The 27,997-nt window shown below is 41.3% G+C and overlaps 2 protein-coding genes across 8 annotated transcripts; one reads left to right on the top strand and one right to left on the bottom strand.

Annotated features, from left to right (window-relative positions):
* The first annotated feature begins 5 nt into the window (after window positions 1-5).
* LOC103970946 (reticulon-like protein B22) lies at window positions 6-4,494 on the top strand. Of its 6 annotated transcripts, none has more exons than XR_010481109.1 (5): window positions 9-405; window positions 1,137-1,278; window positions 2,516-2,585; window positions 2,811-3,097; window positions 3,183-4,494. XR_010481109.1 is itself a non-coding variant. In XM_065089546.1 (4 exons), the coding sequence occupies exons 1-4, from the start codon at window positions 179-181 to the stop codon at window positions 2,912-2,914; spliced, it is 522 nt and encodes a 173-aa protein (XP_064945618.1). In that variant the 5' UTR covers window positions 6-178; the 3' UTR covers window positions 2,915-4,494. The 6 variants fall into 6 exon arrangements, 4 of the variants coding, with proteins under 4 accessions (XP_064945618.1, XP_018676631.2, XP_018676632.1 ...); XR_010481108.1 differs by having other exon boundaries at window positions 2,811-3,859; window positions 4,137-4,494; XM_065089546.1 differs by having other exon boundaries at window positions 6-405; window positions 2,516-2,564; window positions 2,811-4,494.
* On the bottom strand, window positions 4,221-27,896 carry LOC103970679 (protein DAY-LENGTH-DEPENDENT DELAYED-GREENING 1, chloroplastic). 2 transcript variants are annotated; one of them, XM_009384555.3, is made up of 8 exons: window positions 26,927-27,896; window positions 26,126-26,211; window positions 25,341-25,514; window positions 10,926-11,040; window positions 6,897-6,994; window positions 6,318-6,453; window positions 5,446-5,547; window positions 4,221-4,520 (listed from the first exon to the last, which is right to left on the bottom strand). In XM_009384555.3, exons 1-7 carry the CDS (start codon window positions 27,554-27,556, stop codon window positions 5,479-5,481), a joined length of 1,308 nt encoding a protein of 435 aa, XP_009382830.2. In that variant the 5' UTR covers window positions 27,557-27,896; the 3' UTR covers window positions 4,221-4,520; window positions 5,446-5,478. The 2 variants fall into 2 exon arrangements, with proteins under 2 accessions (XP_009382830.2, XP_064945616.1); XM_065089544.1 differs by lacking the exon at window positions 25,341-25,514 and having other exon boundaries at window positions 26,927-27,888.
* Window positions 27,897-27,997: the final 101 nt, after the last annotated feature.

Raw genomic sequence — 27,997 nt, 5'->3', positions numbered from 1 at the left:
GAAGCTGGCGAGGCGGGTAGGCGGATGGGTCTACGGCGTCTCCTTGGAGGGTTGGTCCACGCCGAGGTCTCCCCAACGCCGGTCCCGGATTTATACAGGAAAATAAAACGGGAAAACCCAAACAAGTAATCGACGACTCGTCTAGAGAGAGAAAGGGTTAGGGTTGGTTTGCTGTTGGATGGCGGAGGGAGAACGGAGGGCGGCGACGGAGGAGACGTTGGCATCGGCGGAGGAGGGGAGGGTGGAGGTGGGGCGGCCGGCGGTGTTGCTGGTTTGCGGGACCCTGGTGTACTACCACTGCGCGTACCGGGGGTCGAGCCTTCTCTCCCTCGTCTCCGACGTCCTCATCGTCCTCCTCTGCTCCCTCGCCATCCTCGGCATGCTCTTCCGCCAGATGAACATCTCGTACTCTCTCTCACCTGCTAAATCGTTGTTCCCTTGTTGTTGACTCCGATTCTGCCGGTCACGTTTAACTTCGTTTGAATCGTTTTGTTTGTAGTTAGGTGATTGCAAACTAGTTCTTGCCAGTTCCACTTTAACTTTAGATTTTGTCGATGGAAACATCCAATCGGGTGGGGGAATATTTGTGTTGATTAATAGTGATTGTAAGTGGCCGTAGCAGCTTTAGTTCGTCCGACTAAGAACGATTTGATATAAACTCGAAGAGCCACAATGAGATAAGGGTTTTGATTATGGTTACGCAAAATTAAGCTTTTTAGTCAGTGTGCCGTTGTTCACCATCCATCAAAGGCTAGAGAAAGAATATTTGGTTTGGCATTGAAAGAACTCATGGCTGGACAACCAAAACGAGCATCATCGAATGCATGATTGGCATCAAAATAATTTATAGTTGGTGTAGCTTTGATTCAAAAAGAAATTGCTTAATATGCTTAAATATCTTTATTAGTTAAGAATGTTGGCTTGAATTATTATTCCAATGTTATTTTTCCTTCGCTTTTGTTTTCTCGTGTATAACTTAATACTGAATGTATCTTTTTTCTCATCTATATAGCAAGAGTTGCATTCCTTATTGACCTAAAATAGTTAGGACTTACGGTTTTTTTGTTGTTGTTGTTGTATATGGTAAGAGTTGTTCTTTATGATAATGCATTCATATGTTGTATGAATCTTCTTAGGGTGCCTGTGGATCCTCTTGAATGGCAGATATCTCAAGATACAGCTAACACCATTGTTGCTTGCTTGGCTAATACAGTCGGAGCAGCGGAGTCTGTGTTAAGGGTTGCTGCAACAGGGCATGATAAGCGACTGTTTGTTAAGGTACTTGTCTTAAAACCACATGACTTTGTATTTCAGCAGCTACTTATAATGTCTCTATCGTGTCACTCGGCTTAAAATTTTGGATGTTTTACTATTCTATCATTGAAAGGTTTTTACCATTTGTCTCTAAAATATTACCATATCACCTCTCACCTTTTGTTGCATTCACTTAAGACGACTAGTTTTCCTTTTAGTAGATTTTTAATCTCTCCGGTCAGGATAAAAGATATGCTGCCTCTCTTTTCTCTTAGGTCAAGACCAGTTAGGTTGTTGTTTGAAGATGTTTGACATGTTTTCCAAGCTTGTATTGAACATATACCTTTGAGAGAAGACCTCTCTAAGATTCTCTAAGAACAGGTTCTGTACCGTACTTTATTTCAGTTAAATTACTTTTAACTGAGACTGGAACGGTTTAAACAGTAAATCAGTTCTTCTCTATCAATCAACGATTTGATGTTGATGAGAAGTCTAAACAAAGAAGTGTTTTATTGTCTTTTTGCTATTTGATGTAACACAAGATTGTGGAAAATTAGTTTAACTCTGTTGGATATATTTTGTTAAATTGTGATTTTCCTGTTAACAGATCCTTTATTTATTTTTTTCAGATTTTTGTATAGTATCCACCACAGACCAATGAGGAAATGAAATGTGCACATAAAAAAGGGTGGATGACTTCACGAGAAAGTAGACTTTTAGGGGTTTAAGATCGAAACTAATGCTTGCTGGAATTTTCTAGTAGTTCATGATGATTTTCTCGGAAAGGAAACGAGAAGAGAAACAATCTGATACGGGCTGCTGAGGGACTCTGAAATAGCTGAATGCAACCGATGTCCGCATGAGAATTTTATCTTGGAAATATAGTCAAACGATTTTAGGGAGTTTCTGGATAGCAGCACAAATTGTTTGTTATGGGACCTGCTTGTTGGGATCTTATAAGGGCTGCTTAGGCTTTCTAAGATAACTAGTTAGGAATGATTGTTTCTGGAGTAATCGACGGGATCTAGAGGTCAAAATTGTTTTGTTTTAAAAGATAGGATAAAGAAACAATAATTTCTGTAGTGTAACCTTTTGTTGAGCTCTTACGCGAAGAAATTTAGGCAGAACAATAAAGCAACTGACTTTTTGAGAACTTGCATGGATTTTTTTTTTTTTTTTTCCATTCATCGTTTCTTTATCGTTCCCTGCAACATTGAAACACTCTTTATCTTAAGTACGTTGCAAATCATTAATTTTGCAGGTGGTTTTTACACTGTACCTCTTGTCAGCTTTGGGACGTGTAGCTTCAGGTGCGACGATTGCGTATGCTGGTAAAGAACTCTGGGGCTTCTCATCCCACTTCTTATATTGCTTACTTTTCCATCTTATTGTATTTATCGAAATCCTAAACTTAAAACTTAACCCATCTACTTCATGATTAGTTTCTTTCTCCTGCTCTGCCCCGAACAACTACACCATGAATCATCTGCGAGTTGTAACTTTGCTACCAGTCGAATATCTGATATTTGAACTAGTCATTTGTCTTTGTGGAACAGGACTGTGCATCTTATGTCTCTACTTTTTTGCCCAAAGTTCTGAGCTCGTATCTAGGTGCGCTTCTCGGTTCTCCAAGAGAAGAGACTCTTCTGGTGAAGTGTAGGATGCTATTTGGCATATACATTTACTTTGAGAGCTCTTTCTTCAACTGTTGATTCTTAATTCTGTGGATTCATTGCCAAAGTTTAGGTTAGATGGGAGGTTCTGTCTCGTTAGTTTTTCTTCATCTCATTTGATTTCTTGAGCATTATTCCAGCAGAATGAACACTCTCCTCAAGATTGATTAGTAAGTACAACCGTTGATCAGAGTCAATAGTCATTAGCCATTTAAGTCATGCCATTCTTTTGTGGGAACTGTTTGGTTTTCTCAGCTTAAATTTGGATTTGGATACACCAAGCAAAAGGCACATCCAGGAAGCAACAAGGTGACCAAAGCTCTGCAGACATTGTGAAGTTGTCTATATTGAAAGATTTCTCCTCTATCAACTCAAGGAGGATACCTGGAGAGAGCTTTTCCTATTGTGTCTCCATGTGGATTTCACATACCAACAATTCCATAAAAGATGATCTTTCATACATATGGTGCCAATGTACATTTTTTTTCTGTAGCTCCATCAATCCTTTCTTAACATAGGCTTCCAATCCCTGAAAGGGAGTAAGTTTGGATGTTTGATTTCAAGAGACTTGCAAACCATACTTTAGTCTCTTCAATTGAGGCATCCTTTTAAGGATCATTGGTTTGAAGCAGCCCCCTGGCATTTAGTGCCAGATTCATGTCTTTTGTTGCTAACAAACAAAAAGGATCAATAGTTTCTTTGACTCAAATTTTGTTGGGAGCAACCTTCCAGAAATAACTAAACAGTATCTTTCCACAATATTCACAAGAAGCATCTATTCAACTGGCTAGCATAAAAGAGGTGACAGGATGAAATATTCTTTTCCATGGAGCTTTTATTTTAGCAGTGCATGTGTGCTGTCTTCCATCAATGCATCAGTACAGGACAGGAGATTGGATCTTCGCATTGGAATGGTAGATGACAAAAAGAAGGTGCGTACTCACAGCACTTTATTCTTGTATTTGGATGAAAAGCCACTGAAGTACAGCAGGGCACAAAAAAGATGCAACTAAGCTGGAACTTGGAACAGCTAAAAACTCTGAATGAATAATGTGGTGGAATATATGATTATGACCTTATGATACTCGACATCATGCAATAGATGTGATGTGTTAGCTACCATGTTCCTTTCTTTAGATGTTAAATGCTTCACTATGATACATACAACTCGAAAGAAGAAAGTATGTGTTGATGCAAAACTTCATGCAGGGAGATAGTAAAACAAGTGCCTCGTTGATACCTGAGCACAAACCTTTCACGGATGGGCATCAGTGGAGGACATCAGGCATCATATACGTCAGATCAAGAGAGTACTTCTACTTCAGGCCAAAAGTAGTGGGGAATCTTGTACATTTTAGTTCACATATACTATAGGAAAACAATCCACTTCTGACCCAACTGTTAATTGTGGGGCAAAAAATTGTGATCTATTTGTCGAAAAAAAGGTTGTCGATGCAGTGAATGTTATTACCAAGAGGAAATGCCTAGAAGGGCTTTGATGAACTTGTAAAAGTATCCAGTAAGCAGAAATGAAATCCCTCTTTTGGGTCCCAACTTTAAATTTCAATCCAGCCCATCCTGTGCCGAAGCAACCTGCACACACGATCCAACATGCAAAAGCATTTTCTTCAGTGTTTTCGAGATCAATGCAATCCGAGAACCTAGTAGTGACACAATCGAGACAAGCCCGACGAACTAAGACATCACTCTTTACAGTCACCATGAAGAGCAAGTCCTTGTCCCAACTTTAAGTACTTGGGTGTTAAAGGTCTTAGTTTGATGATTAGCCGGCTAATGATCGAAAAATGCTCTTGAATGGTAGTGTTGTACCCTCACATCCATCCCCACAAAATATTTTGGACAAATATCTTTTGTCTCATCCAAATTTCTAAATTTCATTCTTCCCCTAATAATTCTGTACATTTATCTTTTGTCTCTTTGTCAAATCAGATATTTAATAAGCATTCAATCACAATTTGAGTCTGTATCTAATGCAATGCTCTAGGTCACAACTGACATATGCCAAAGGCCAAAGAAATATGAAACTTTTGACTACAAATTGATTAAGGAACCAGCAAAATTGTGGTTGACAAATTTAAGGGTGATGTATATACTTGTTGGTCGAAAAGTTTAGCCACAATATGAAATTATTTCTGCTTTTGGTACCTTGAAAAAGCTAGTAGAATCCCTTCAGAAAGTAGAAATAATGTCACAGATTTTACAATTGGAAAATCAAAAGGAGGAAAAAACTGGTGGAAGTGGTTCTTGTGATGAGACTTCTAAAACCAGGTGTCTAGCAGGGGCCATAGACAGCCATGGGATGTGAAAAGCAGAAATTTTTTTTTAGAAAGCAATGCAAGTAAGAGGAAGCTACCAAACATGTTTTCTATATATGGATTTGGGAGTTATCTAGCATAAAAAAGTAGAAGTAATGTCAAACATACAGTCTTTCCATATTTTTTCATTCTTCAGAAATTTAAGCAGCAGTATTTTCTAAACAAATAATGTGTTATTTTACCTTCTTGATAAGTGAGAATTAGGTTGCACACCACTAATGACGCTGCATTTCACGGAAGATATTATACACATTCGGAGACAACCTCGGAAGGAATTTGAATAGCTGCAGAGTGGACAAGACAGTAAGAGTGTCAATCCTGAAAGTCCAAACTGGGACCAAATAGATAAAAACTACTCTATTTAAGAGTATAAAAACAAATTGTCACCGAGCCTTCAGACGGTGAGCTACCAAATGAATCATTTTAAATTTATGATGGGAATAGATTCTTCAAAAAACTCTATACTATGTGATCCTCTTTCTCCCTCACCCTCATACTTCTCCTCCTCTTCCTCTTAGTCCTCTGATCCTCTTTCTCCCTCACCCTCCTTTTCTCCTTCTCCTCCTCCTCCTCCTCCTCTTCCTCTTCCCCCATCTCAGTGCCAAAAATGGTGTGCAGTCATGTCCCAAATTGTGTGTTGGTATGCCAATACATACTAGATCCATACTGGTCCAACCAGAGATTGGTATGGTTACCGATACCGAAATTTTAAACTATGGTTTAAATAATCATAAAGCAAACTTAAACAAACATATTTATCAAATTGCAATAAATGGCTGAAGAAACAATTTGGTGACCATTTTCTACTGCATATGATGACATCAAAAGCTCAAAGTATCAGCATTCCAATAGTATGAATTATTAAAATAAGGGTATTTAATTCTTGTCAATATCCACACAGAAAAAGAACTCCATAAACTATCCAGTTAGAAAATTGAATATTTCCAAGAAGTAGACATTTCAATAAGTATCTGACTTGGTACATATATTTGCATGTACCAAGAGAGATATTCTTTGGAAGAGAAAGTTTGCAAAAGCTACTCATAAGACGTACCCATAGCTTCACACAGGCATCGATCATGACTGGAAATGAGCAAATAAAGATGGTTATTGCAGCTTCGTCAACATCAAGTCCATAATGATCAAGAATAATCTCAACCAAAACCTGCCAACCAGACTCAGAATGGTACCTGCATTTGAGTATCAAAAATTTGAGACACTGGATATATATATATATATATATCATTCTTATCATAACAATAATGGTTTGCACATGGAATTTTGCGCATATAAATCATTATCAAACTGTTCATCTATGCAATTCAAGAATTGTAATATCCTAAATAAAGTGATGTTGGTCTCTAGGAACTAGTGATCGTAACATAGATAAGACCCTTGGTCATATCAACAATCTTGGTATATATCAAAACAAGTCGAGATGTACGGCTTTATACAAACCAACCAAATATGGTGTTATGTCAAGTTGTCAACTAAGGAGCTCAACAGACGGGATTCATCACAAATCTCACTTTGACACCATTATGTTTGGTTAGATCAGTTGAAAATAAGCACCCTGTATCTTTCCATTGTTAAGGAAATGGAGAAAATAAGTACGTAAATTCTAATATCTTACCCCAAAAAAATATCTGTGATTAAAATAATAAGGAATGCCTTCCCAGTGTCTGAAATATTATTTAGTAACTTGTATCCTGTAACCTTCAGCAAAGCAACCTGAATACAGAGACAAACAGCTAACATAAGAAACCTGTTGATAATTTCCACAGAAACATACACAAGTGAAGTGCGCAACCAAAAAGGAGACTGAAGCCTACTGAGATATGACATGAAAACATTTATCCATGATAATTAATTGACAATAGAAGTACAAACATAAAGTGATAGTAATGCAGCAAAACACCAAGAATCTAGAAATAAATAACTTGAGCCCATTTGAGCATTATGTAAATTTACCTAAAAAAACTGTGGTAATGTGGTATTGTACAACTCTAAGATATTTATATATTCAGACCAAGATGATATATCTGGAAGGTGATCATCTTAATAAATATCAATTTCATTTATTTTCAGGATAAATGAGAAGCATATTATGCTGCTCTGCTTTTCTATGTGGGTATAATGATTATGGAGCATTATCTTATCTATATAAGAATTATTTCCATATCATATGAGACTTTTGACTAGTATGTGATGTCAACATTTTTGCTGTTCACTGTGAAACCATATTGATGAACTTCAAATAATTCAGTCATCCAGATGAGTTCTCCAACTGGTGAATCTTACGAAAATCAAAGCTGCACTAAGATTAAACAATTAATTAATGGACTTGCCTTCTTCCTTCACCACAACCTCCCCAATAGTTTGGTATTAGTTCCTCTTCATTACATGGAAAATAAAGTCCTATGTAATTTAGTTAGACACAGAGATGGCTTCAATGACGAAGGTCACCATTATTGAGCACCTATGCAGGATACATATAAAATCACAAACACACAATTGGAGTGATGTTTGCGGATGGTATTAAATTGAGCCAAAATTATTAAGCTTACCAAAAAAAGATTTTGAGATTGATGTTCTAAAGGATGTTTACTATCAAGTATCAACCATCGTCAGATTCAGTCAAAGATCCACTTATCTTCTAAAAAAGGTCCGATACATTGAGAAAACTTCCTCTTAGCAAGACCACAAAAAACATCTTGCTAACAGATAAATCCTCTATCTAGATACAACAAATAGGCTCGCATTGAACAAACTCTCTAGTATTAAAAGATCAGCCCAGTTTACAAGGCTCTTGCCAATGTAAGGTCTAGGGAGGGTCAATGTATATAGCTTTACCCTTGAGGGCAGAGACATCATTTCTGCAACTTCAGCAACGGTCACCTAGACTGCAAAAGAGCAACATCACCGCAGTAGCAAGATCCACCTTCTAGAATAACGTATCAATTCACTGTCATATACGAACATAAACCTGATGACTTTCTTTCAAATAAATAGCTGCATTCATTATAAGTTATAACACCCCGATTAGTCCAACATCGAAAGTGGACAAGCTTAAAGGATATGATAAGTATATTATTATCAATTTTAGCTTAAACATTTTGACCAGTGGTTTAGACCAAACAAAGTTGATGAGCCAATTTGCCTATCAAGCCTAGGTCGTGACATTTGGTATCAGAGCTGACCTAGTAATTGGGTATGATGAGAGGGCTCGAGTAGAAAAGGGCTACCCGTGGATTGAGTGACTCGTCACGACATAATGCCACCACTAGGTTATGTCTCACATACACATGCTAGGATTTGATAAGCACTTAAATGAGAAAATTTGTAACACCTGATTAGTCCCACATCGAAATTAGGCAAGACTAAGATTGGCTTATAAAGGTCTGATGAGTGTAATATTATCAACTTTAACTTAAGCATTTTGACGATAGCGTTAAGCCCTTAAGTGAAAAAAATTATAACACCCGATTAGTCCCACATCGAAAGTGGGCAAAACTAAGATTGACTTATAAAGTTTGATGAGTGTAATCAGCGATTTAAAAAGGCGCTCGGGAGAGGCGAGGCGAGGCGCGAGCGCCTCGCTAATCTTCCAGGTGGCGCGCTTCAAAGAGGTGCTCGCCCGAGCCCAGGCGCTGGGCGCTTCGGGCGAGCACCTGGGTTAACCAAGGCGACCGAATTAGGATTTTAGGTTTGGTTCGGTCCTGGTTCGGTCTCCGGTGGTTAGTTGGTTCAATCGAACCAACTAAAACCGATATCAGTGACAACCAAACCCTAACCCTCGTTGCCACTCCCGATCCCAATCCCGCTGCTCGCCGCTCGTGCCTCCCGCTGCTCGCACCCCCTTACACTTCCTTCTTCTCCTTCTGTTAACAGTATACTGTATACTATTAATATTGTTAGGTTTATTTAAAATTATTAATTTTTAATACTGTTAATAGATTTTCTTAATTTAATAGCATATTTTAATTTAAAATTTTAAATAATTATATTTATTAATTATATTATATATTTTTATATTTTAGCGCCTCGCTTCGCTAGGGCGAGCCTAGGCGAGCGCCTAGCGCCTCGGGCGTTTTTGGACCTTGGCGCCTAACGCTTTTTAAATCAGTGAGTGTAATACTATCAACTTTAACTTAAGCATTTTGATCAATGATTTAGATCAAACAAAATTGATAAGCCAATTAGCTTATCAAGCCCGGGTCATGACATAAGTTGTAGTGATACAAGGTCGTGAAACAATCCCTGGGTAAGTGTTATTTTAAACACTTAAAGTTCAAAGTTAGCATACTACATATGAATATTGTATTATAAACATTACAACATGCATGATTCTATTCCTTATCAATAATATTCTAAAATGTATCATAGCTTTTTAATGTTAAAGTAAAATACAATAATTTTCAGTTAGTTCTTCGTTACTCCAACAATAAAGAGCCATCCAACTGCAAGACATATTTTACATCTTCATCTTCTTAATCATCTCAACTATCAACTCTGACTTCCCAGTGACTTGGAAATAAAGGAAAATTACATCATCAAAATATTTCATTATGATTTTCCATATTTATCAAATATCTCAATTTATAATAGTTAGCAATGGAATACATCAACATGAGACAAGATGTGTTCAATTAGATCTAGGTCTAATCCATTGGAGTATTTGAGATAATCTAGTTATGTGATAAGCTAGTTATGTATAATTTGTTGAAATCTACTTTAGCATAGCTATAGTCCTCATTTTAGACGTCAATCAATAGCTCATACTGATATTATGTAGGGATATTTATATGAAAAAGCAATATTAGCTGTATATTTCTTTGTTCTGGAACTTCTAGACTGAGATTAATTTGCAAATTTAAAATTCCCATGTCAGATTGTTTTACTTGATTGTATTTGATACTGATTTCTTCAGGTAAGACTGTAGGCATGCATAAAAATTATGTCAGATTGTCACAATGTTCTTTCCATAAGTTAACTAGATTAATATGCAACGAAAACCATACATGATTCGCATTATTACTACTTTGAACTCTTCTGTGGATCCTAGATTGATTCAAGCATTTCTGTATATATAAAAATATATGCTTAGATGGCTGAGAATAAAAGAGTAGTAATTTCGAATGATGAATTTGGGTAAATGGAAGGTGTTTGTTCTCTGTTGTTTTTACTTTTTTTCGTTGTGAAGTGGCCTGACATCCCTATTCGTCTCTACCAGTTATTTCTGTCAATATGCTTTCTTTCCTTCTTCACTTTGCTCTTTCATTAAACCTCTGTTGGATACAAACCAGTAGCATACACTAGTCACTTTAATTTCTTCCCTAAGCCTAATCCTTGATATTACGACTATATTAGCACATGATATAGCCAAATGGTGGTTGTTCCTAGTCATCAAATAGCTATTAACTATATCATAGGTCAAGGTATATAATTATACAAGATCAACTCTTTTATGGTAGTTAAAGGCACTTCAATCACTTCAGAGGATTCACAAATACAATGACATGATTTTATCATAAACTTACAGAAAATAAACCCTTCAACCAAAAGTTATATAAGAGTGTATTCATACACTATCAAGAAAATCATTGTGAAGTCTCCATGGTAAATAGCCCTTAATTAGTGACTAACTAGGTCGCATACTCACTTTGCTCTTATTAAAGTAGATAAGAACAAACAGTGTAATGCCATACACCAAGTCTGACCAAATGTTTGCAAATGCTCTTCGGTTCTCTAATCTCCGCTCATCTCTTAATTCTATCCTGATAAAACAACAAAAAAGCATCACCAGTATCATTACATATTCAAGAAGGATCAGTGTCATAAATAAGGTTCCTACCTATCAATATAAAAGAAGTATTTCCCAGCTAGTGGAAAACTGCATACAAGTATGACAACATACAAAATGGAAAACAAAAAGAAGATCAACCATTAATGTGATGTACAAAGGGAAAGCCAGAAGAAAATATCCATCTACGAAAATGATGCTTTACTAGGCCATACAGGACAGCTAGCTTAATATAAATAAAAAATATCAGTAAATTAGCATGATATATGTGACCTCAACATAGCCTCCCCAATGAATTAATGCATCTCATATTGAGAGAAGGTGTCTTGATTGCTAGTGCAATGATAAGACTAAAAATTCACTTGTCTTCCCACTGTAGTCAGCTTTTGCTCTATATGTATTCTTACTGAATACTTCTAAATGGAACATTATAATAACAAAAATAACATGTAATGTCTCAACTTTCAACTATTTAGGATTTGGTTATATGGATCTTTTTCTGTCATAAAGCTTTGTATAGGGAAATATTATTAATCAAACTACAAAGCTATCTTATCTCCTTTTATTGTTTTCTTAGGTCTCTCACAACATCTCCTTACACCACTAAGGCACTAACATTAATCAACTGACCTTGCTAGTTCAGACATCTCTTTTGGACATGCCCATACCATCCTAGTTGGTTTTTCCTCATCCTATCATTTATTAAAATAATATCTAATTGTTTACGAATACAAAGATATTAGTCTATCACGCAACTCAATATCGTCATCTCAGAGACGCTTTTTGTATGTGTTGTTTCCCATCTGCCAAACACTATAGTCCATAAAGCATGAAAACTTCACCATTGTGTTATATGCAACAATCATATAGAACTCTTGATGTCCCTATCTATTTTAATCAGTCTTGATTAAATTCCCCTAATCACCGAATAATAGATCCATAGTATTTATCACTTCTATTTCTAGGAGCTTGTCTGTATTACATCCTAGGCATTGTTTAAGTTATATTTCATAAATTCAATTTCAGTTCTATTTAATCTATATGATGGAAAGAACTAAACAGAACAAACATGTGTAAGACATAGTTCTTCTCTCCAAACATTTCAAAAAGAGGAAAAAAAAAACTACTTTTGTGGTCATTCTTTATGGTTCAAAAATCAAGGAAAAAACAGCAGCTCAGTGCGTAAGGTACCGTCAACAATGGGTCTGAGGCAAAGTCAATATACACAGTATATACACAGTTTTAATCAGCTTATAAGCAAAACAATCACCAACAAAAGAGTCTCATTATTGATCACCATCAATGATGTCCAAGGAGTGACTCCATTTCCAGAAAAAATGTGTAACTGAATATCAATGATTCCTTCAACTCCATAGTGCATAATTATTAATCTTCCTATTTACATGTTTCACACATTAGTTTACTGCTCAATCGTTCATATTGCTGATTGCATTAGGACATTTTTATTACAACTTATATTCCTTTTGACTTTAAAACCCATCATGCCATTTCTACACTATTCCTATGGCAATTCTTTTCTTTTTTAAATTTTTGTCCAAGGCAAAACCAGAAAAGCTGCCAGCTGCATCATTAGGAAAGTTGAAAAAAAGATAAAAGAGGAAAGCGAGAGAGGAATAGAAGTGTCTGCTTCTTGGCAGAGCTCTTAGGAATATTGGTTTTTAAGACTCCATAGATCCTATCTACATGTTTCACACATTAGTTAACTGCTCAATTGTTCATATTGTTGATTTCATTAGTACATTTTGTTACTACTTATATTCCTTTTCACTTTAAAACTCATCATGTCATTTCTACTATTCCTATAGCAAGATTTTTTTTGTTGATTTTATCAGAAAGCAACCAATTGTATCATTAAGAAAGTTGAGAAAAAGATAAAAGACAAAAGGAGAGAGAAGTGTACTTCTTTGCAGAATTCTTACGAATAATAGATTTCAATAATTTTCCAGATGCCAGTTGATCAACTTACAGTAAGCTTCTTTTACATTATTAAATTCAGCATAAATATCTATGTTTTTCTTGTTGATTTTTTCAAATTAAATTGCATCTGGATTCTTTTTATTATATGTAAAGTATATATATTAATTGTCAAAATTTTCTGTTAAACCAACCTCTTCCAAAGTTATATGTAATTCTCACATGATAAATATACACCAGCCAGTTAACATTTTGTTAGAACCCTTGTAGATTCTAAACTTGGGGTTGATCTCTTTAGGGGATCGGCCTCCTTGGAACTCTATAGGGGTTCCTCCCTCCAAGTTGCTGCTCAAAGGCTGCAGAAAAGATTCATCTATTACTTATGAAAAGAGGTGGAATACATGACTATTTATAGGGCTTCTAAACCCTAACTCCTAATAGGACTCTTACTTAAGACTCATACTTCTAACCAACTCCTAATAGGACTCCTACTCAAGACTCATATTCCTTTACAACTCCTTATTCTTCTCTAAGAAATAATCTCCTAACCCTAGTCGGCCACTTCACCTCTTTAATAGGGGTCGGCTTAAGTATGTTTTACATGAATGTCCCTCTCAATTAGGACTCTCCTAGCTAGAGTCCTAACAAACCCGCCCTCTTCAAATCAGCCTCGTCCTCGAGGCTGACGATTCATGAATTTTAGGAATTTGATCTTCAAGTCATCATAGTTCTCCCAAGTGGCATCTTCTATTAGTAGGTTTGCCCACTGTATTAGCAATTCAGTAGTGGATCGTCGTCGTCGAGTCACGATCCGTCGATCAATAATGGCACTTGGCTTAGTCTGGAGTTCTCTTTGGGTAGTCATATTTGGTGGGTGGCTTTGGGCTGTCTCCAAGCACCTATTTACAACTTTCGTCTAGCCGTCGGTTTGTGGGTGATATGCCATACTCCTTTTCAATTTAGTACCCTGCATATGGAATAACTTTGTCCAAAATCTACTCGTGAAGATGCAAGTAGAATTTATCATAAACACAATGCGTCCCTTATAGTGTAATTCTTTTGAGTCCCAATTGTAATGAGCCATGGTGTCACGACCTTAGCTAGAATTGCCTAAGGCGTGAGGCACCCTTGCGGCCAAAGACGCGAACTTAGCTTGCGTTGCCTAAGTCGCGAGTTACTCTCGTGGCAAAGACGCGAACTTAGCTTGCATTGCCTAAGTCGCGCTTCGCCCTTGCGATATTGCTCCGCAAGGATCGGCCCACTTGTAACCTCTCGCAGGTCCCGAAGGACCTGTAAAAGAGAAAGTTGGTTAGTTCGAAAGAACGAGCAACGGACAAGTCCCGAAGTCTCGCGAAAAGGGGAAGCTTTACAAGCAATTCGACGAACACCTTGTGTGCACAAGAGAAAAGAGGGAGAGGGAGAAAACAAGGCTTTAGAAGGATGAACGAACAGCTGCAAGCCCACAAACAGCCGCTCACCTGGTCCCGGGCGCGAAGACAAGTTCCCGTAAAGGCCACGTGCGAACTTGTGAAAGAGAGTTCAACGCCCGGTATATAACCGAAGCCCTATCCAGCCCTGTGCCACCCGGGGGGTTCAAGGGGTCTGAGATGGCTGACGTTTTGATGAGCGGAGGCAGTTCTCCGCAACCCTCCCGCGGCACGCGAAAACGGAGCTATTTTGGGGCTGTTTTGCTCGGTTCGATGAGCGGTCGCTTTGTAACGCTGCAGCTTGTTCGAACTTACATATTTACAAGCAAAATGACCCAAAACCAAGAGAAAACATGCTGTCAAGCAGCTGTACATGTAGGTGTGAGCGACGAACGGTTCGTTGAACGGAGTTGTTGCGGGTGCGCGACGACCGTTCGTGACATTCTCCCCCACTTAAACTGTCGATGCCCTCGTCGACACTTATTGGTAGTTGTTGATGACTTCTTCTTCACGTCGCAGGGCGTCTTCAGGCTCCCAACTAGCTTCAGTTCGGGGAAGCTTTAGCCACTTCACCAAGTACTCTGTCTGCTCAGCTCCGTTGGGTAGCTTTATCTTGCGGTCCGCCAGAATGATTTCCACTCGCTTCTCGTAGGAGGCTGTGATGGGAGGTAGCCGAGTTGGAACACTTCGGGAAGCATCTTGCGGATCCGAGTGGTAGGCTTTTAGGTTGCTGGCGTGAAGAACGTTGTGAATTTCGAACCACGCCGGCAGCTGCAACTTGTAAGAGACGTTGCCTACCCTGCTGATAATTGGGAAGGGCCCTTCATACTTGCGCACCAATCCTTTGTGGACTCTGTTCCTAAAGAATTGGAGTGATGCTGGTTGGAGCTTTACCAACACCAAATCGTCAACTTTGAACTCTTGCGGTCGCCTTCCCAAGTCGGCCCACTTCTTCATCCTTTTTGCCGCCTTCTCCAAGTAAGCTCGTGCAATATCTGCATTTCGATGCCACTCCTTTGCGAAATGATAGGCTGATGGACTACTCCCAGTATACCCAATTGCCATGGTGTGCGGAGTCGACGGTTGTTGTCCTGTGATAATTTCGAAGGGGCTCTTGTTGGATGCAGAGCTCCGCTGCAAGTTGTAGGAGAATTGGGCAATGTCCAACAGCTTCACCCAATCTCGTTGATTGGCACTCACGTAGTGCCGAAGATATTGCTCCAAAAGCGAGTTTATTCTTTCAGTCTGGCCATCCGTCTAGGGGTGGAGGCTTGTAGAGAAGTATAACTTTGACCCCAACAATTTGAATAGCTCGGTCCAGAATCGTCCCAGGAACCGAGCATCTCGATCACTAATGATATTGTGCGGGACTCCCCAATACTTCACTACATCCTTCATCATCAGCCTGGCCGCCTCTTCTGCTGAACAATGTAGGGGAGCAGCGATGAAAGTTGCATACTTTGAAAACCGATCGACCACCACGAGTATCGATCCGAGTCCCCCTACAGGTGGCAAGCTTGATATGAAGTCCAAGGAAATGCTCTCCCACGGCCTTTCTGGTACGGGCAACGGCTCCAAAAGTCCCACCGGCTTCCGCTGTTCCACCTTGTCTTGTTGGCAAGTAAGGCATGTTCGAACATATTCCTCTACATCAATCTCCATCTTCGGCTAGTAGAAGGCCCTCTCCACGAGAGCCAACGTTCTGTGAATGCCTGGGTGTCCAACCCAAAGGGAATCGTGACACTCTTTTAAGAGCTCACGCCTTAAATTGTCCACTCGGGGAACATAAACCCTATTCTCTTTTGTGTAAACAAGTCCCTCCTGGACCCAAAATCGTTGTGCCTTGCCTTCTTTGATGAGCTGCATCAGGATAACTGCCTGGGGGTCACTATACAGTCCATCCCTGATTCGGGAAAGGAAGTTGGAGTGCAACTGACTTGCTTGGCCTCTGCCCTCCAGTTGTACGACATTCACGCATTCCACTTTCCGACTCAGCGCATCGGCCACGACATTCGCCTTCCCGGGCTTGTACTCCATTGCCATATCAAATTCAGCCAGGAAGTCCTGCCATCGCGCTTGCTTTGGGGAGAGTTTCTTCTGAGTTTGGAAATAGCTCAGGGCGATGTTGTCCGTCCTCAGCACAAATCGCGACCCGAGGAGGTAGTGTCGCCAAACTCGTAGACAGTGGATCACTACTGTCATCTCCTTCTCATGCACTGGATACCGCCGCTCGGTCTCGTTGAGTTTGCGGCTCTCGTAGGCCACCGGATGACCCTCCTGCATGAGTACCCCCCCAATAGCGAAGTCCAAAGCATCTGTATAGACTTCAAAGGGCTCTCCATAGTTCGGCAATTTGAGCACCGGTTCTTCCAGAACAACAGCCTTCAGATCTAGGAATGCTCTCTCACATTTGTCCGACCACTTCCACGACTGCTCCTTCTTCAGCAACTCCGTCAGTGGGGTTGCTCGCTTCGAATATCCCGCTATGAAGCGTCGATAGTAATTGACGAAACCAAGAAAGGATCTCAACTATGGCACCTTCTTTGGAGTTCGCCATTCCGCAACTGCTTGCACCTTCGACTTATCCATCCGAATGGAGCCATCACCGATTCGATGCCCCAAGAATAAGATCTCGGTTTGAGCAAAGTAGCATTTCTCCCTTTTCACGAACAAAGTGTTCTCCCTGAGAACCTTGAAAATCGTACGAAGGTGCTTGACGTGCTCCTCGAGCGTTTGACTATAGACGACGATATCGTCCAGGTAGACGACCACGAACTTATCCAAATACTCCTTGAATAGCTGGTTCATGAGAGTACAGAATGTGGCCGGAGCGTTGGTTAAGCCGAAAGGCATCACCAAGAACTCAAACGCTCCATACCTGGTCACACAGGTAGTCTTCGCTTCGTTGCCTTCAGCAATGTGCACCTGCCAATACCCCGACCGAAGGTCGAGTTTTGAGAAATACTTAGCCTTGCCCAATTGGTCGAACAAGTCCGCGATGAGCGAGATGAGATACTTGTTCTTCACTGTTACTTTGTTGAGGGCTCGGTAGTCAACGCATAATCGGAGGCTCCCATCTTGTTTCTTCTGGAAGAGAACTGGAGCTCTGAAAGGTGCTTTAGAGCTGCAGATGAGACCACCGCTTAGCAGTTCACCTAACTGCTTCCTGAGTTCTGCCAACTCTGGCGGGGCATGCGGTAGGGTGGTCTCGCTGGAGGCTTCACACCTAGCTCCAGCTCGATACTGTGATCCACGCCTCTGTGTGGTGGGAGAGTCATCGACAACTCGTGTGGCATAACGTCTTTGAACTCTTTTAGGACGTTCGCCACCACAACAAGTTCTTGAATGGCCTCCTCGTTAAGTGGCTCTAGCTTCATAGCAGCCACGAATGTCAATTCACCTTTTCGCACCCCTTTCTTCAGTTGTAATGTCGAAATGTGTTGGGGCTCCTTAGTTCCTCTCCGAGAGACGGGAACCACGCAGGGGTCATCGCCTCCCATCATACATAGGGAGTTCAAGAACGGCATCGGCACCAACTTCGCCGCGTGCATAAACTCCATTCCAAGAATCACTTGGAAGTCGTCCAGTGGCACGGCCATCATGTTGGTGTTTCCGCTCCAAGTCCCGATTTTGATGGGAACTCCCTTCGCCAACCCAGAGATTCGCCTGGCCTCCGAGTTCACCGCCTTCATTCGGCTTGGGCTCTTCTCCAAGGTCAACCCAAGTCGTTGTGCTTCACGATCGGCTATGAAGTTGTGGGTAGCGCCCGTGTCCACCATTGCATGGGTCGTTTGGCCATTTAGCTTGATGTCCACATACATCAACTCACTACTTCCTGCTTTTTGTACCTTTATCTTCATGTTCTCCCCCACTTGACCCCGCATAGCGTTCAACAAACGCATTGCTCCCATTCGGGGTCCTTGCGACTCCTCGTCGTCGTTGCTGGATTCTGAACTGCTCGAACTAAGAGCAACAGCTTTGCCCTTGTCCGATCGGGGGGGGGGGGTGGATGGAAGCCGTCAAAGCATTGAGTGCCTGTTTTTGTGGGCACTCCCTTACCATGTGCGGTCCTCCGCACAAGAACCATCCTCCAGGTTTTAAGGCCTTGCCTTTCGGGTTCGGCCCTTTGTGGGAGCTCTTCTTCTTTTGTTCGCCCCCGAGCTCCTTCCCTCGAGAATGTTTTGGAGGGCGATTGCCTGAAGATTGTTTCCTTCTTGCTGGGTCTTCAGAGGAAACAAAGTCGATGAGCCTTTCTGCAGCAGCAATTGCCCCGACCACATCGGTAACATTCCTTCGATTTAGCTCCTGTTGAGCCCATGGCTTCAAACCATCGAGGAAGCTGAACAACTTGTCCTTCTCGGACATGTCCTGTATGTCCAACATTAGTGCAGAAAATTGTTTCACATAGTCTCGGATGGTGGTACTTTGGCGGAGTTGTCTCAACTTCCTTCTTGTGACGAACTCTGTGTTCTCCGGTAGGAATTGAGTTCTCAACTCCCGCTTCAAGTCCTCCCATATGTCGACTCGACACCGACCTTGTTGGATCTCCTCCCAACGAGTTCGCCACCAAAGTTTCGCATCCCCGTTCAGATACATTGTTGCTATAGAAACTTTGGTATCTTCAAAATCGGGCCTCGTAGCTCGGAAGTATTACTCCATGTCGAACAGAAAGTTCTCGAGCTCTTTGGCATCTCTGGCCCCTCCATATCCATGAGGCTCAGGTGCCCTCAAATTTTGTGGCGGTGCAACACGGGTGTTGCTTCCTCCCGCATTTAGTGTTCTTGTGAGCATGGCCACTTTTGCAGTGAGTTCCGCCACAACATCCTGTAAGTGTTGCACGGAGTCCTTGGTGTCATCAGACAGTCGGTCGACTAGGGCCTCGACCTTGTCGATCCTGGACTCCGCTTCCTCTTGCGAGCTCTCTACCCCAACAAGTCTTTGTTGGCCATGGTAGAGTTCCTCCATGCTCGCTTCAAGAACATCCAGGCGGGTTTCCGCCGTCGTCTCTCCTTATGACTCTTTTTCCCAGTTAGCGCTCCAGATTGCGCTTCCTCCGCTCGCGGAGAGTAGCCAACTTCTCGCTCATCATGTTCGCTGCCGCGCTCCTCTTGAGCGCCTCCAACAGCGTGAGAGCGAGTGTGCACATGCAGCCCACCTGCGGCTGCTTGGGGCAAGGGTCTGGCTTGCCCCGTCTTGCTTGATTCGCCACGATCCTTTGCCATGGCGAAGTTGCGAAGTTCGTTCGCTGTTCACTCGAAGTGCTTGCCCTCTCTAATACCACAATGTCACGACCTTAGCTGGAATTGCCTAAGGCGTGAGGCACCCTTGTGGCCAAAGACGCGAACTTAGCTTGCGTTGCCTAAGTCGCGCTTCGCCCTTGCGATATTGCTCCGCAAGGATCAGCCCACTTGTAACCTCTCGCAGGTCCTGAAGGACCTGTAAAAGAGAAAGTTGGTTAGTTCGAAAGAACGAGCAACGGACAAGTCCCGAAGTCTCGCGAAAAGGGGAAGCTTTACAAGCAATTCGACGAACACCTTGTGTGCACAAGAGAAAAGAGGGAGAGGGAGAAAACAAGGCTTTAGAAGGATGAACGAACAGCTGCAAGCCACTCACCTGGTCCCGGGCGCGAAGACAAGTTCCCGTAAAGGCCACTTGCGAAAGAGAGTTCAACGCCCGGTATATAACCGAAGCCCCATCCAGCCCTGTGCCACCCGGGGGGTTCAAGGGGTCTGAGATGGCTGACGTTTTGGTGAGCGGAGGCAGTTCTCCGCAACCCTCCCGCGGCACGCGAAAACGGAGCTGTTTTGGGCTGTTTTGGGGCTGTTTTGCTCGGTTCGGTGAGCGGTCGCTTTGTAACGCTGCAGCTTGTTCGAACTTACATATTTACAAGCAAAATGACCCAAAACCAAGAGAAAACATGCTGTCAAGCAGCTGTACATGCAGGTGTGAGCGACGAACGGTTCGTTGAACGGAGTTGTTGCGCGTGCGTGACGACCGTTTGTGATAATGGGGCTTGGTGCTTCCTCCATTTTTTTTATAATCTTACTAGTCTCTGAATCTTCCTGCCATTCCATCTTAATATCCTTAAGAAAGTCGCTGGTCGGAAGTGAAACGGCCGAAACTTCAACTTACTCGGGTAGCTGCGAAAGCGCATCTGCAAGAACATTCTCTTTCCCCTTTTTGTAAGTTATTTCATAATCAAATCCAAGAAGTTTGTTTACCCATTTTTGTTGCTCAGGGGATGATATCTTTCGCTCCAAAAAGTACTTGAAGCTTTTATGGTCGGTTTTAATTTGAAATCGTCGGCCAATCAAGTAGGGTCTCTACCTCGTTGCTGCGCGCACAATGGCGAGCATCTCCTTATCATATGTTGACTTATTTTGATGGGAGGGAGATAATGCCTTGCTAGTGTATGTGAATGGTCGACCATCTTGCATGAGAATGGCTCCAATTCCGACTCCAGATGCGTCGGCCTCAATAATGAAGGGTCGGTTGAAATCTGGTAGTGTTAGCACCGACGTCGTCGTCATGGCTGCCTTAAGTTTGTCGAAGGCAGCGGAGGCTCTGTCCGACCATTGGAAGACATCTTTTTTCAGTAAGGAAGTAAGTGGTGCACTGATCTCTCCATAGTTTTTCACGAACTTACAGTAGTAGCCTGTTAAACCCAGAAAGCCATGTAGCAATTTTATGTTCCTCGAGGTCAGCCAGTTTTGTATTGCTCCAATTTTGAAGGGGTCTACTACCACACCTTCCTCTGATATGATATGCCCAAGATATTCCACCTTCTTTCGAAGAAAGCAAAAATTCATAGTGATTGTTGTGTGTTCAAAAGGTGGTTTTCGGTATGTCTTCTTCGCATACTCGTATTTGATGATACCCGGATCGAAGGTCCAGCTTTGTGAAGATTTATGCTCCCTTTCATCTAGCAACTCATCTACTACTGGAATAGGGTATTTATCCTTGATGGTTATGTCATTGAGAGCTCGGTAATCAACACATAATCGCCATATTCCATCCTTCTTTCGTATTAGGAGCACCGATGAAGAGTAGGGGCTGCAACATGGCCGAATAACTCCTGTTTTAAGCATCTCTTTTACAATCCTTTCTATTTCATCCGGAGATGTGGATACTGATATGGCTGAGCATTTACTGGAGATTTGCCTGGAAGAATCGTTATACAATGATCATGCCGACGGGTAAGAGGTAGGTTGCGCGGTTCGTCAAATATATCTGAAAATTCAGCAAGCAAAGGAAGTAGATTTGGATCTTCAAATTTTGTTGGCTCTCCCTTAGTTTGCTGCTCAAGTTGTACCAAAAAGTCGTTACATGCTTTATGTAAAACCTTCTCCATTTGTTGTGTGCAAATTGTTGTTACGTCGCCCCCACGTTTCCCGTTCAGTATCACCTGTTTCTCCTTACTGTAAAATTTCATAATTAGTTGCATAAAATTCCAAGAAATATCACCTAATGTCATCAACCATTTAATTCTGAGCATGGCCTCATGATCATCAAGAGGGAGAAGGAAGAAATCTGCAATTATCTCTTGGTAAGGCCTCATGATCAGCAACAGTTTCACTTAAGGGCGCATACGATCATACTTCATAATCCAACTATCGACGGCCTTAACGTCAATCCTGCTGCAATTCTCGATAGATAAAGCCATCTGGACAGCAACCATATTGTTTAGAAAGTTATTAGTACTGCCCATGTCAATGAGAACAGTGATCGGTTGTTGTTTGAGAAGGCCTCCAACTTTCATCGTTTGCGGGTTTGAGTAGCCGGCTAGTGCATGTACCGTAACTTCGGTCGGTTGTGGCTCTTTTTCTGCATCTTCTTCTTCATGTTCAAGGCTCTCTTCTGGATATTCAATGATCTCTTCTTCTATTGGTTCAATCATAAGAAGTCTCCCTTTACTACAGCGATGCTCACGGCTCCACGGCTCATCGCAATGCCAACATAGCCCCTTCGTATATCGCTCCCGAAGCTCTTCTCTTGTTAACCTCTTTGGTGTAGGAACTCGTTCGATAGTAGGGGGGGCTGAGGGCTTCAATATTGCTAGTTGAGGAGCGACCCTAGTCCTCCGAGCTTCATGGTTCAGTTGCTCCTCTTGTTGTCGTGCGAATGAGATGGCTGCCATAAGCGTGTACGGTTGTCGTGCTTTAACTTCTCCTCGGATCTCTGGCTTCAAGCCCTCAACGAAGGTCCTCAATAGCTGTTTTTGAGACCAATCACGAGTTTGATTAGATAACCTTTCAAACCTGGTTTGGTACTCCTGAATGGTGGAGGTTTGTCGGATCTTTGCTAGTTGTTCGTCAATATTCTCGTAATCCGTTGGTCTGAAGCGGATCAACAGTCCTTCTTTAAATTGTCGTCATGAAAGGACTCCATAAGTGTGTTCAAATCAGTCAAACCACTGTATAGCATCCCCTTCAAGATGTATAGCTGCAATTTTCACCATAGATGCGTCCGCGGTTTTGTGGTACCGAAAATATCGCTCCGCGCACGAGATCCAACCAATCGGGTCTCCTTCTTCCCATCTAGAAAAATTTACCCTCATGCAAGGATAGTTGGGGTCAGTCATAGAGCTTCCCCTCTCTTGGAAGTCATATCTTCGGGCTTGGTGTGATTGGGCAAAGCTCTCTCCTTGATGTGATTTCTTCGGGCTTAGTGGTCGGCCCAATCTGAGTTCGATAAAGAGCGTCCGAATCTTATCCTCCATTCGTGCCTCGAAGGCTTCGAATTTAGCATTGATTACCTCCTCAGATGCCATAGTATATGCCGCCAAATCTGTGATGTTAAGATCTCTCTTTTGTTGTCGGGTTAAAGACATGTATTGGTTGAGAGAGGTGATGGTCGAAAGGGTTGGTGGATTGGTGGATATAGGCTACGGTTTAGGCTTGTTTTGTGGCTATTTTGGGTGCAGTTTGAGGGTGTGGTTTGGTGGAGTTTTAGGGCCGTGGATGAAAGTTTTGGATCTGTGGTAGATGGCAGCAAAGGTTTGATAGAAATCAGTTGAGGTTGCAGCAAGTATGTGCTGTCTTGTAAGAGCAGAATTATCGTCGAAGAAACAACGGTTTCTCGACATAATTTCCACCAAAAACTTGAGATAATTAAGGAGGGAATTGATAGCAAAATCATAGTTTATATGACAGCAAGGATGACTAATTTAATCAAGAAAATTTGGGCAGTATAATAACAAGGAAGTTGGTGCAAGTTGTGATAGCAGAATTCTCGTCGAAAAATTTCAGCGGTTTACGATGAAAATTTGCAGCAACACAAAATCATTTTTAGAGATGAATTTCTCAATAGATCAATCTTAGATAGAGGCCAAGATGATCTATGAAGTGTATAAGAAATTTTGTTCAAAAAAGATTGCAAATAGATGGGTTAAGGCAACAATATGCGGCTGAAATTTTTTGCAGCACAGATTTTTAAGTATAGCAGATTGGACGTAAAAGATCAGTAGTTCATATTGAGAATTTTTTTATGAAACCAAAGGAAAATCTACTGTTAGGAAGTGTCAAAGCTATCATAAAAATTTCGTAGAGATTTGGATAGAAACAATGTAGTATCAAGATCAAACAAACAGTGCTATGCGGCTGAAATTTTACAGTGCAGATTTTCAAGTATAGCAGATTAGATGTAAAATATCAATGGTTTATATTGAGAATTTTTTGACAAAACCAAAGGAAAATCTGCTGTTAGGAAGTGTCAAAGATGTCATAAAAATTTCGTAGAAATTTGGATAGAAAAAACATAGTAGCAAGATCAAACAGATAGTGCTATGCGGCTGGAATTCTACAATGTATCTTTCGTCGTAGAGATGAAAACTTTGTGACGAAAAGTTTATGCAGCAATATAGGAATAATTTTTTTGGGATTTTTGAATAAGGATAACTAAATTGCAGCAGCAGTAAGGTAGGAAACTAGAACCTGTTGCAATTCACGGGGAGATCAAAGGATGATCCGCGATGGTGGAGATGACGACGGAATTTGACGACGATCTTCTAAGCAATTGTGGGAATTGCTTTGAGTGGTTGTGGAGGGTCGATGGATGGCTGTGGAAGGGCAGCGAGACGCCAAGAACGCTGCTCTGATACCAGGTGTTAGAACCCTTGTAGATTCTAAACTTGGGGTTGATCTCTTTAGGGGATCGGCCTCCTTGGAACTCTATAGGGGTTCCTCCCTCCAAGTTGCTGCTCAAAGGCTGCAGAAAAGATTCATCTATTGCTTATGAAAAGAGATAGAATACATGACTATTTATAGGGCTTCTAAACCCTAACTCCTAATAGGACTCTTACTTAAGACTCATACTTCTAACCAACTCCTAATAGGACTCCTACTCAAGACTCATATTCCTTTACAACTCCTTATTCTTCTCTAAGAAATAATCTCCTAACCCTAGCCGGCCACTTCACCTCTTTAATAGGGGCCGGCTTAGGTAGGTTTTACATGAATGTCCCTCTCAATTAGGACTCTCCTAGCTAGAGTCCTAACACATTTATAGACACTTTAAGAGAAGAGATGATTCATATGGTTCAGAAATTAGCGATCGTTCAATGTTCTATTGCCTTCATAGGACTTTTTTTTTAATTACTACAGTCTTGATTTTGTTTCAACATAAGAAAACTATCAGAAATCCACCAGAAACACACATTAAAAAAACCTAACTGAAACCAACAGAAGAACATAATGAAACAGAGAACCTGGATATACACTATATTTTTCCAAAAACACAGAGACTTAAAGAAGTAGATGGAACATAGATGCAAACAGGCACAAACATGATATATGCATACTAAGAGGGCTATACATGATCCTTGTCAACATAATAAAGAGACACTACCAAAAGAATGTTTCAAACTTGTTCTACAAGAAGTTAGATAAAAGGCAGTAGACCATATCCAGCTTACGCTTTGTAACGCATCTCCAACCAGACCTCTTCATCTGAAAGGGGAGGGGATTTACCAATCTCTACCTCTAAGCGCAATCTTGCTCTCTCAAGCTTTAAAGTATTTATCATCTCAAGTTTCTGTTGTCTCCTAACATCAAGCATCTGGGCAGCAAGTGGTACAGTGTTGACATACCTATTATACACAGATTTTATATCAAGGGATTCAAAAGTGTAACATTGTTAATTGACCAAATTTGCAAAATCTAATTAATACCAAAATTAAGGGACACAAGGCAAGGAGATTTTCCTTTCTGGAACACATGGTGAGGAGATTTTCCTTTCTGGTTTATATATAAGACCCATAAACAAGCATGAAGAGTCCGTGACAGTCATGCTGGACTAAATGTGGTATACACACAAGGGAAGGAAGCAATTTTTTATTTTAGTTGTATCTTATGTTCAATTTGTGTAACTTCCGTGTTTGCAAGAGTGTTGAACAGGTAACTCTGAAGTCATAGAACTGAGGTATAATCATGAAAGAAGAATTGATAGCCAAAAACACATTCAAATGATTTCTTAAACATGAATATGAGTAGAAACCACAGACAGCTTATCATATTGCTCCTCTTAGCTGATGGGTACATATATGCTGGATAAGATCATGACAATGGACAGAGTCATACATATTTTTCTTGTTTGGTCTCCATAATATTTCCGCTGATTCCAATATTAAGGTTCTGATATTAACAGAAGTATAAAAGCAACAATGTAGAAATTGGGATACAAGCAATGCACAGAAATTACCTGTCTAAGAATGGCATCAGGACATAGTCATGAACCACAAAGTCTAGAATCCATGGAATGAGAATCAACAAAGCAACAAATTTTGCCTGTAAGCAGTCTATTTGAATCAGTGAATAATTGTCAACAGCCATGAGACAGAGAAATAATGATCTGACACATATCATATTTGTGGAATGACTTCCAACCAAAGGTTTGCTAACAATTTTACCATATGCTAAAAGCTAAGAAGATCACAGATGCTATTATTAGTTAACTGCAAATACACAAGAAGCTATGTAAATCAGGCTGTACAGTAATTATGTTGTAAAGAACATGCAATCCACATGTTTATGCTTCTATCCCTTTCCTTGAAGTGTGCAGGCCCAATCCAACGGAAGTACCAAAACTGTAATGTTCTTTCATTGTATGAATTACTTACTAACAGGTAACACTATATGCATAGTAATATCGGATGCATATAGTAACACTATATGCAAGGTAATTAATAAATGGAGATGATACATGGACGAATCATCTAACAGAGAAAATATTCCTACTCAATAATGTGTTAGGCAGACCGGCTGAATAATAAATATAGGTAACATAAGCAGTAGAACATAAAATAGCAATGATTCCAAGTCTTTTGCTTGAGAGAACAAAAAACCACTTAATATGATCATGCATTATAAATATTAATTCTGGAGAGGGTCATTATACTTTGGCATGGGTTCCTAAAAACTCAACCTATCACCAAGTGCAACATCTACAGAATACAAAATAGAACAACATGCCAGTCCACGACTAGTTGGTTTCTCTACATACCGAGCTGATCGAAGCATACTGGAAAACTCTATCCTCAAATAACAACCCTTCATCGTTCTCAGCAATCACATCTTTAATGGCTCTAACAAGACCCTTCTCCCGCATTATCTCCTCCGGATCATCATTCACCTTCCCTGGTGGTTCTGCTGCTTCGCCACCCCAATCATGATCCCATGACGAAGAGCCCTCGCCAGATAATCCATCACCTCGGAGCCAATCTTCCCACGCTCGGCCCTCCTCATTTCTCGCATCCTCCTGTGCTTCACGGAGCTCGACAATCGCTTCAGCCCTGCTCTTCCAAGCCTCGAACCTTTCATCCTCCTTCCCTTCCTCTTCCCCGTGCTCATCACCTACCCCGTCGACGCCGAGCACGTCCTCAGCACTCCAACTGAACCAGCTCTCATCGTCGTTGTCCGAAAAGAACTTCTGCCACCAAGATCTCTTACTGGGATGCTCCTTGTCCTTACAATTTCTAACCAGCCGGAAACCGCTCCGTCGTCGTCGACTCCACCGAGGAATAAAAACGAACACGTGATGGGCAGGCACGCTACCGCGGGCGGAACTCTTCCGGAATCGCGCACCGCCGAGAGAGATGAGGTTCCAGCGGTAGACGCTCTTGGCAATGTTCATCAAGCATGGGAACGAGGCGCCACTGCATCATTCGCGCTCATACTAGTCATCGCCGACAGTACCATCACAACCATTCCGGTAAAATCGAGGACCTACGAGACGAAAAAGAAGAGGAGGAGGCTGAATCCAAAGCCATTGAGGAAGGAATCGAGCGACCAAAATGGAGGAATCACGAGATGGAATCGATGATGCTCAGTGGATAACAAATGATGGGACGGCTTCTAAACACCACAGCGAGTCGCCACCGCAGGGGCGAATTGTGGTGGGCGATGGGGCGCGTCGTGGATGGAGACCGAGCAGTCGCTTGCTCTCCGTCTTAACCTTCCAATTACTTGATGATCGGGGACAACAGAATAAGAGGGAGTAGCAGGGGAGATAAGGAATGCAGATCCTGTGCAGGTTTCCCTACATAGAAAATTTTAAAAGAGCTTCCAAAACCGC

The sequence above is a fragment of the Musa acuminata genome, chromosome BXJ1-11 (genome assembly GCF_036884655.1).
Source record: "Musa acuminata AAA Group cultivar baxijiao chromosome BXJ1-11, Cavendish_Baxijiao_AAA, whole genome shotgun sequence".
Classification (NCBI taxonomy): domain Eukaryota; kingdom Viridiplantae; phylum Streptophyta; class Magnoliopsida; order Zingiberales; family Musaceae; genus Musa; species Musa acuminata.
This window is presented reverse-complemented; position numbering and strand designations above follow the sequence as displayed.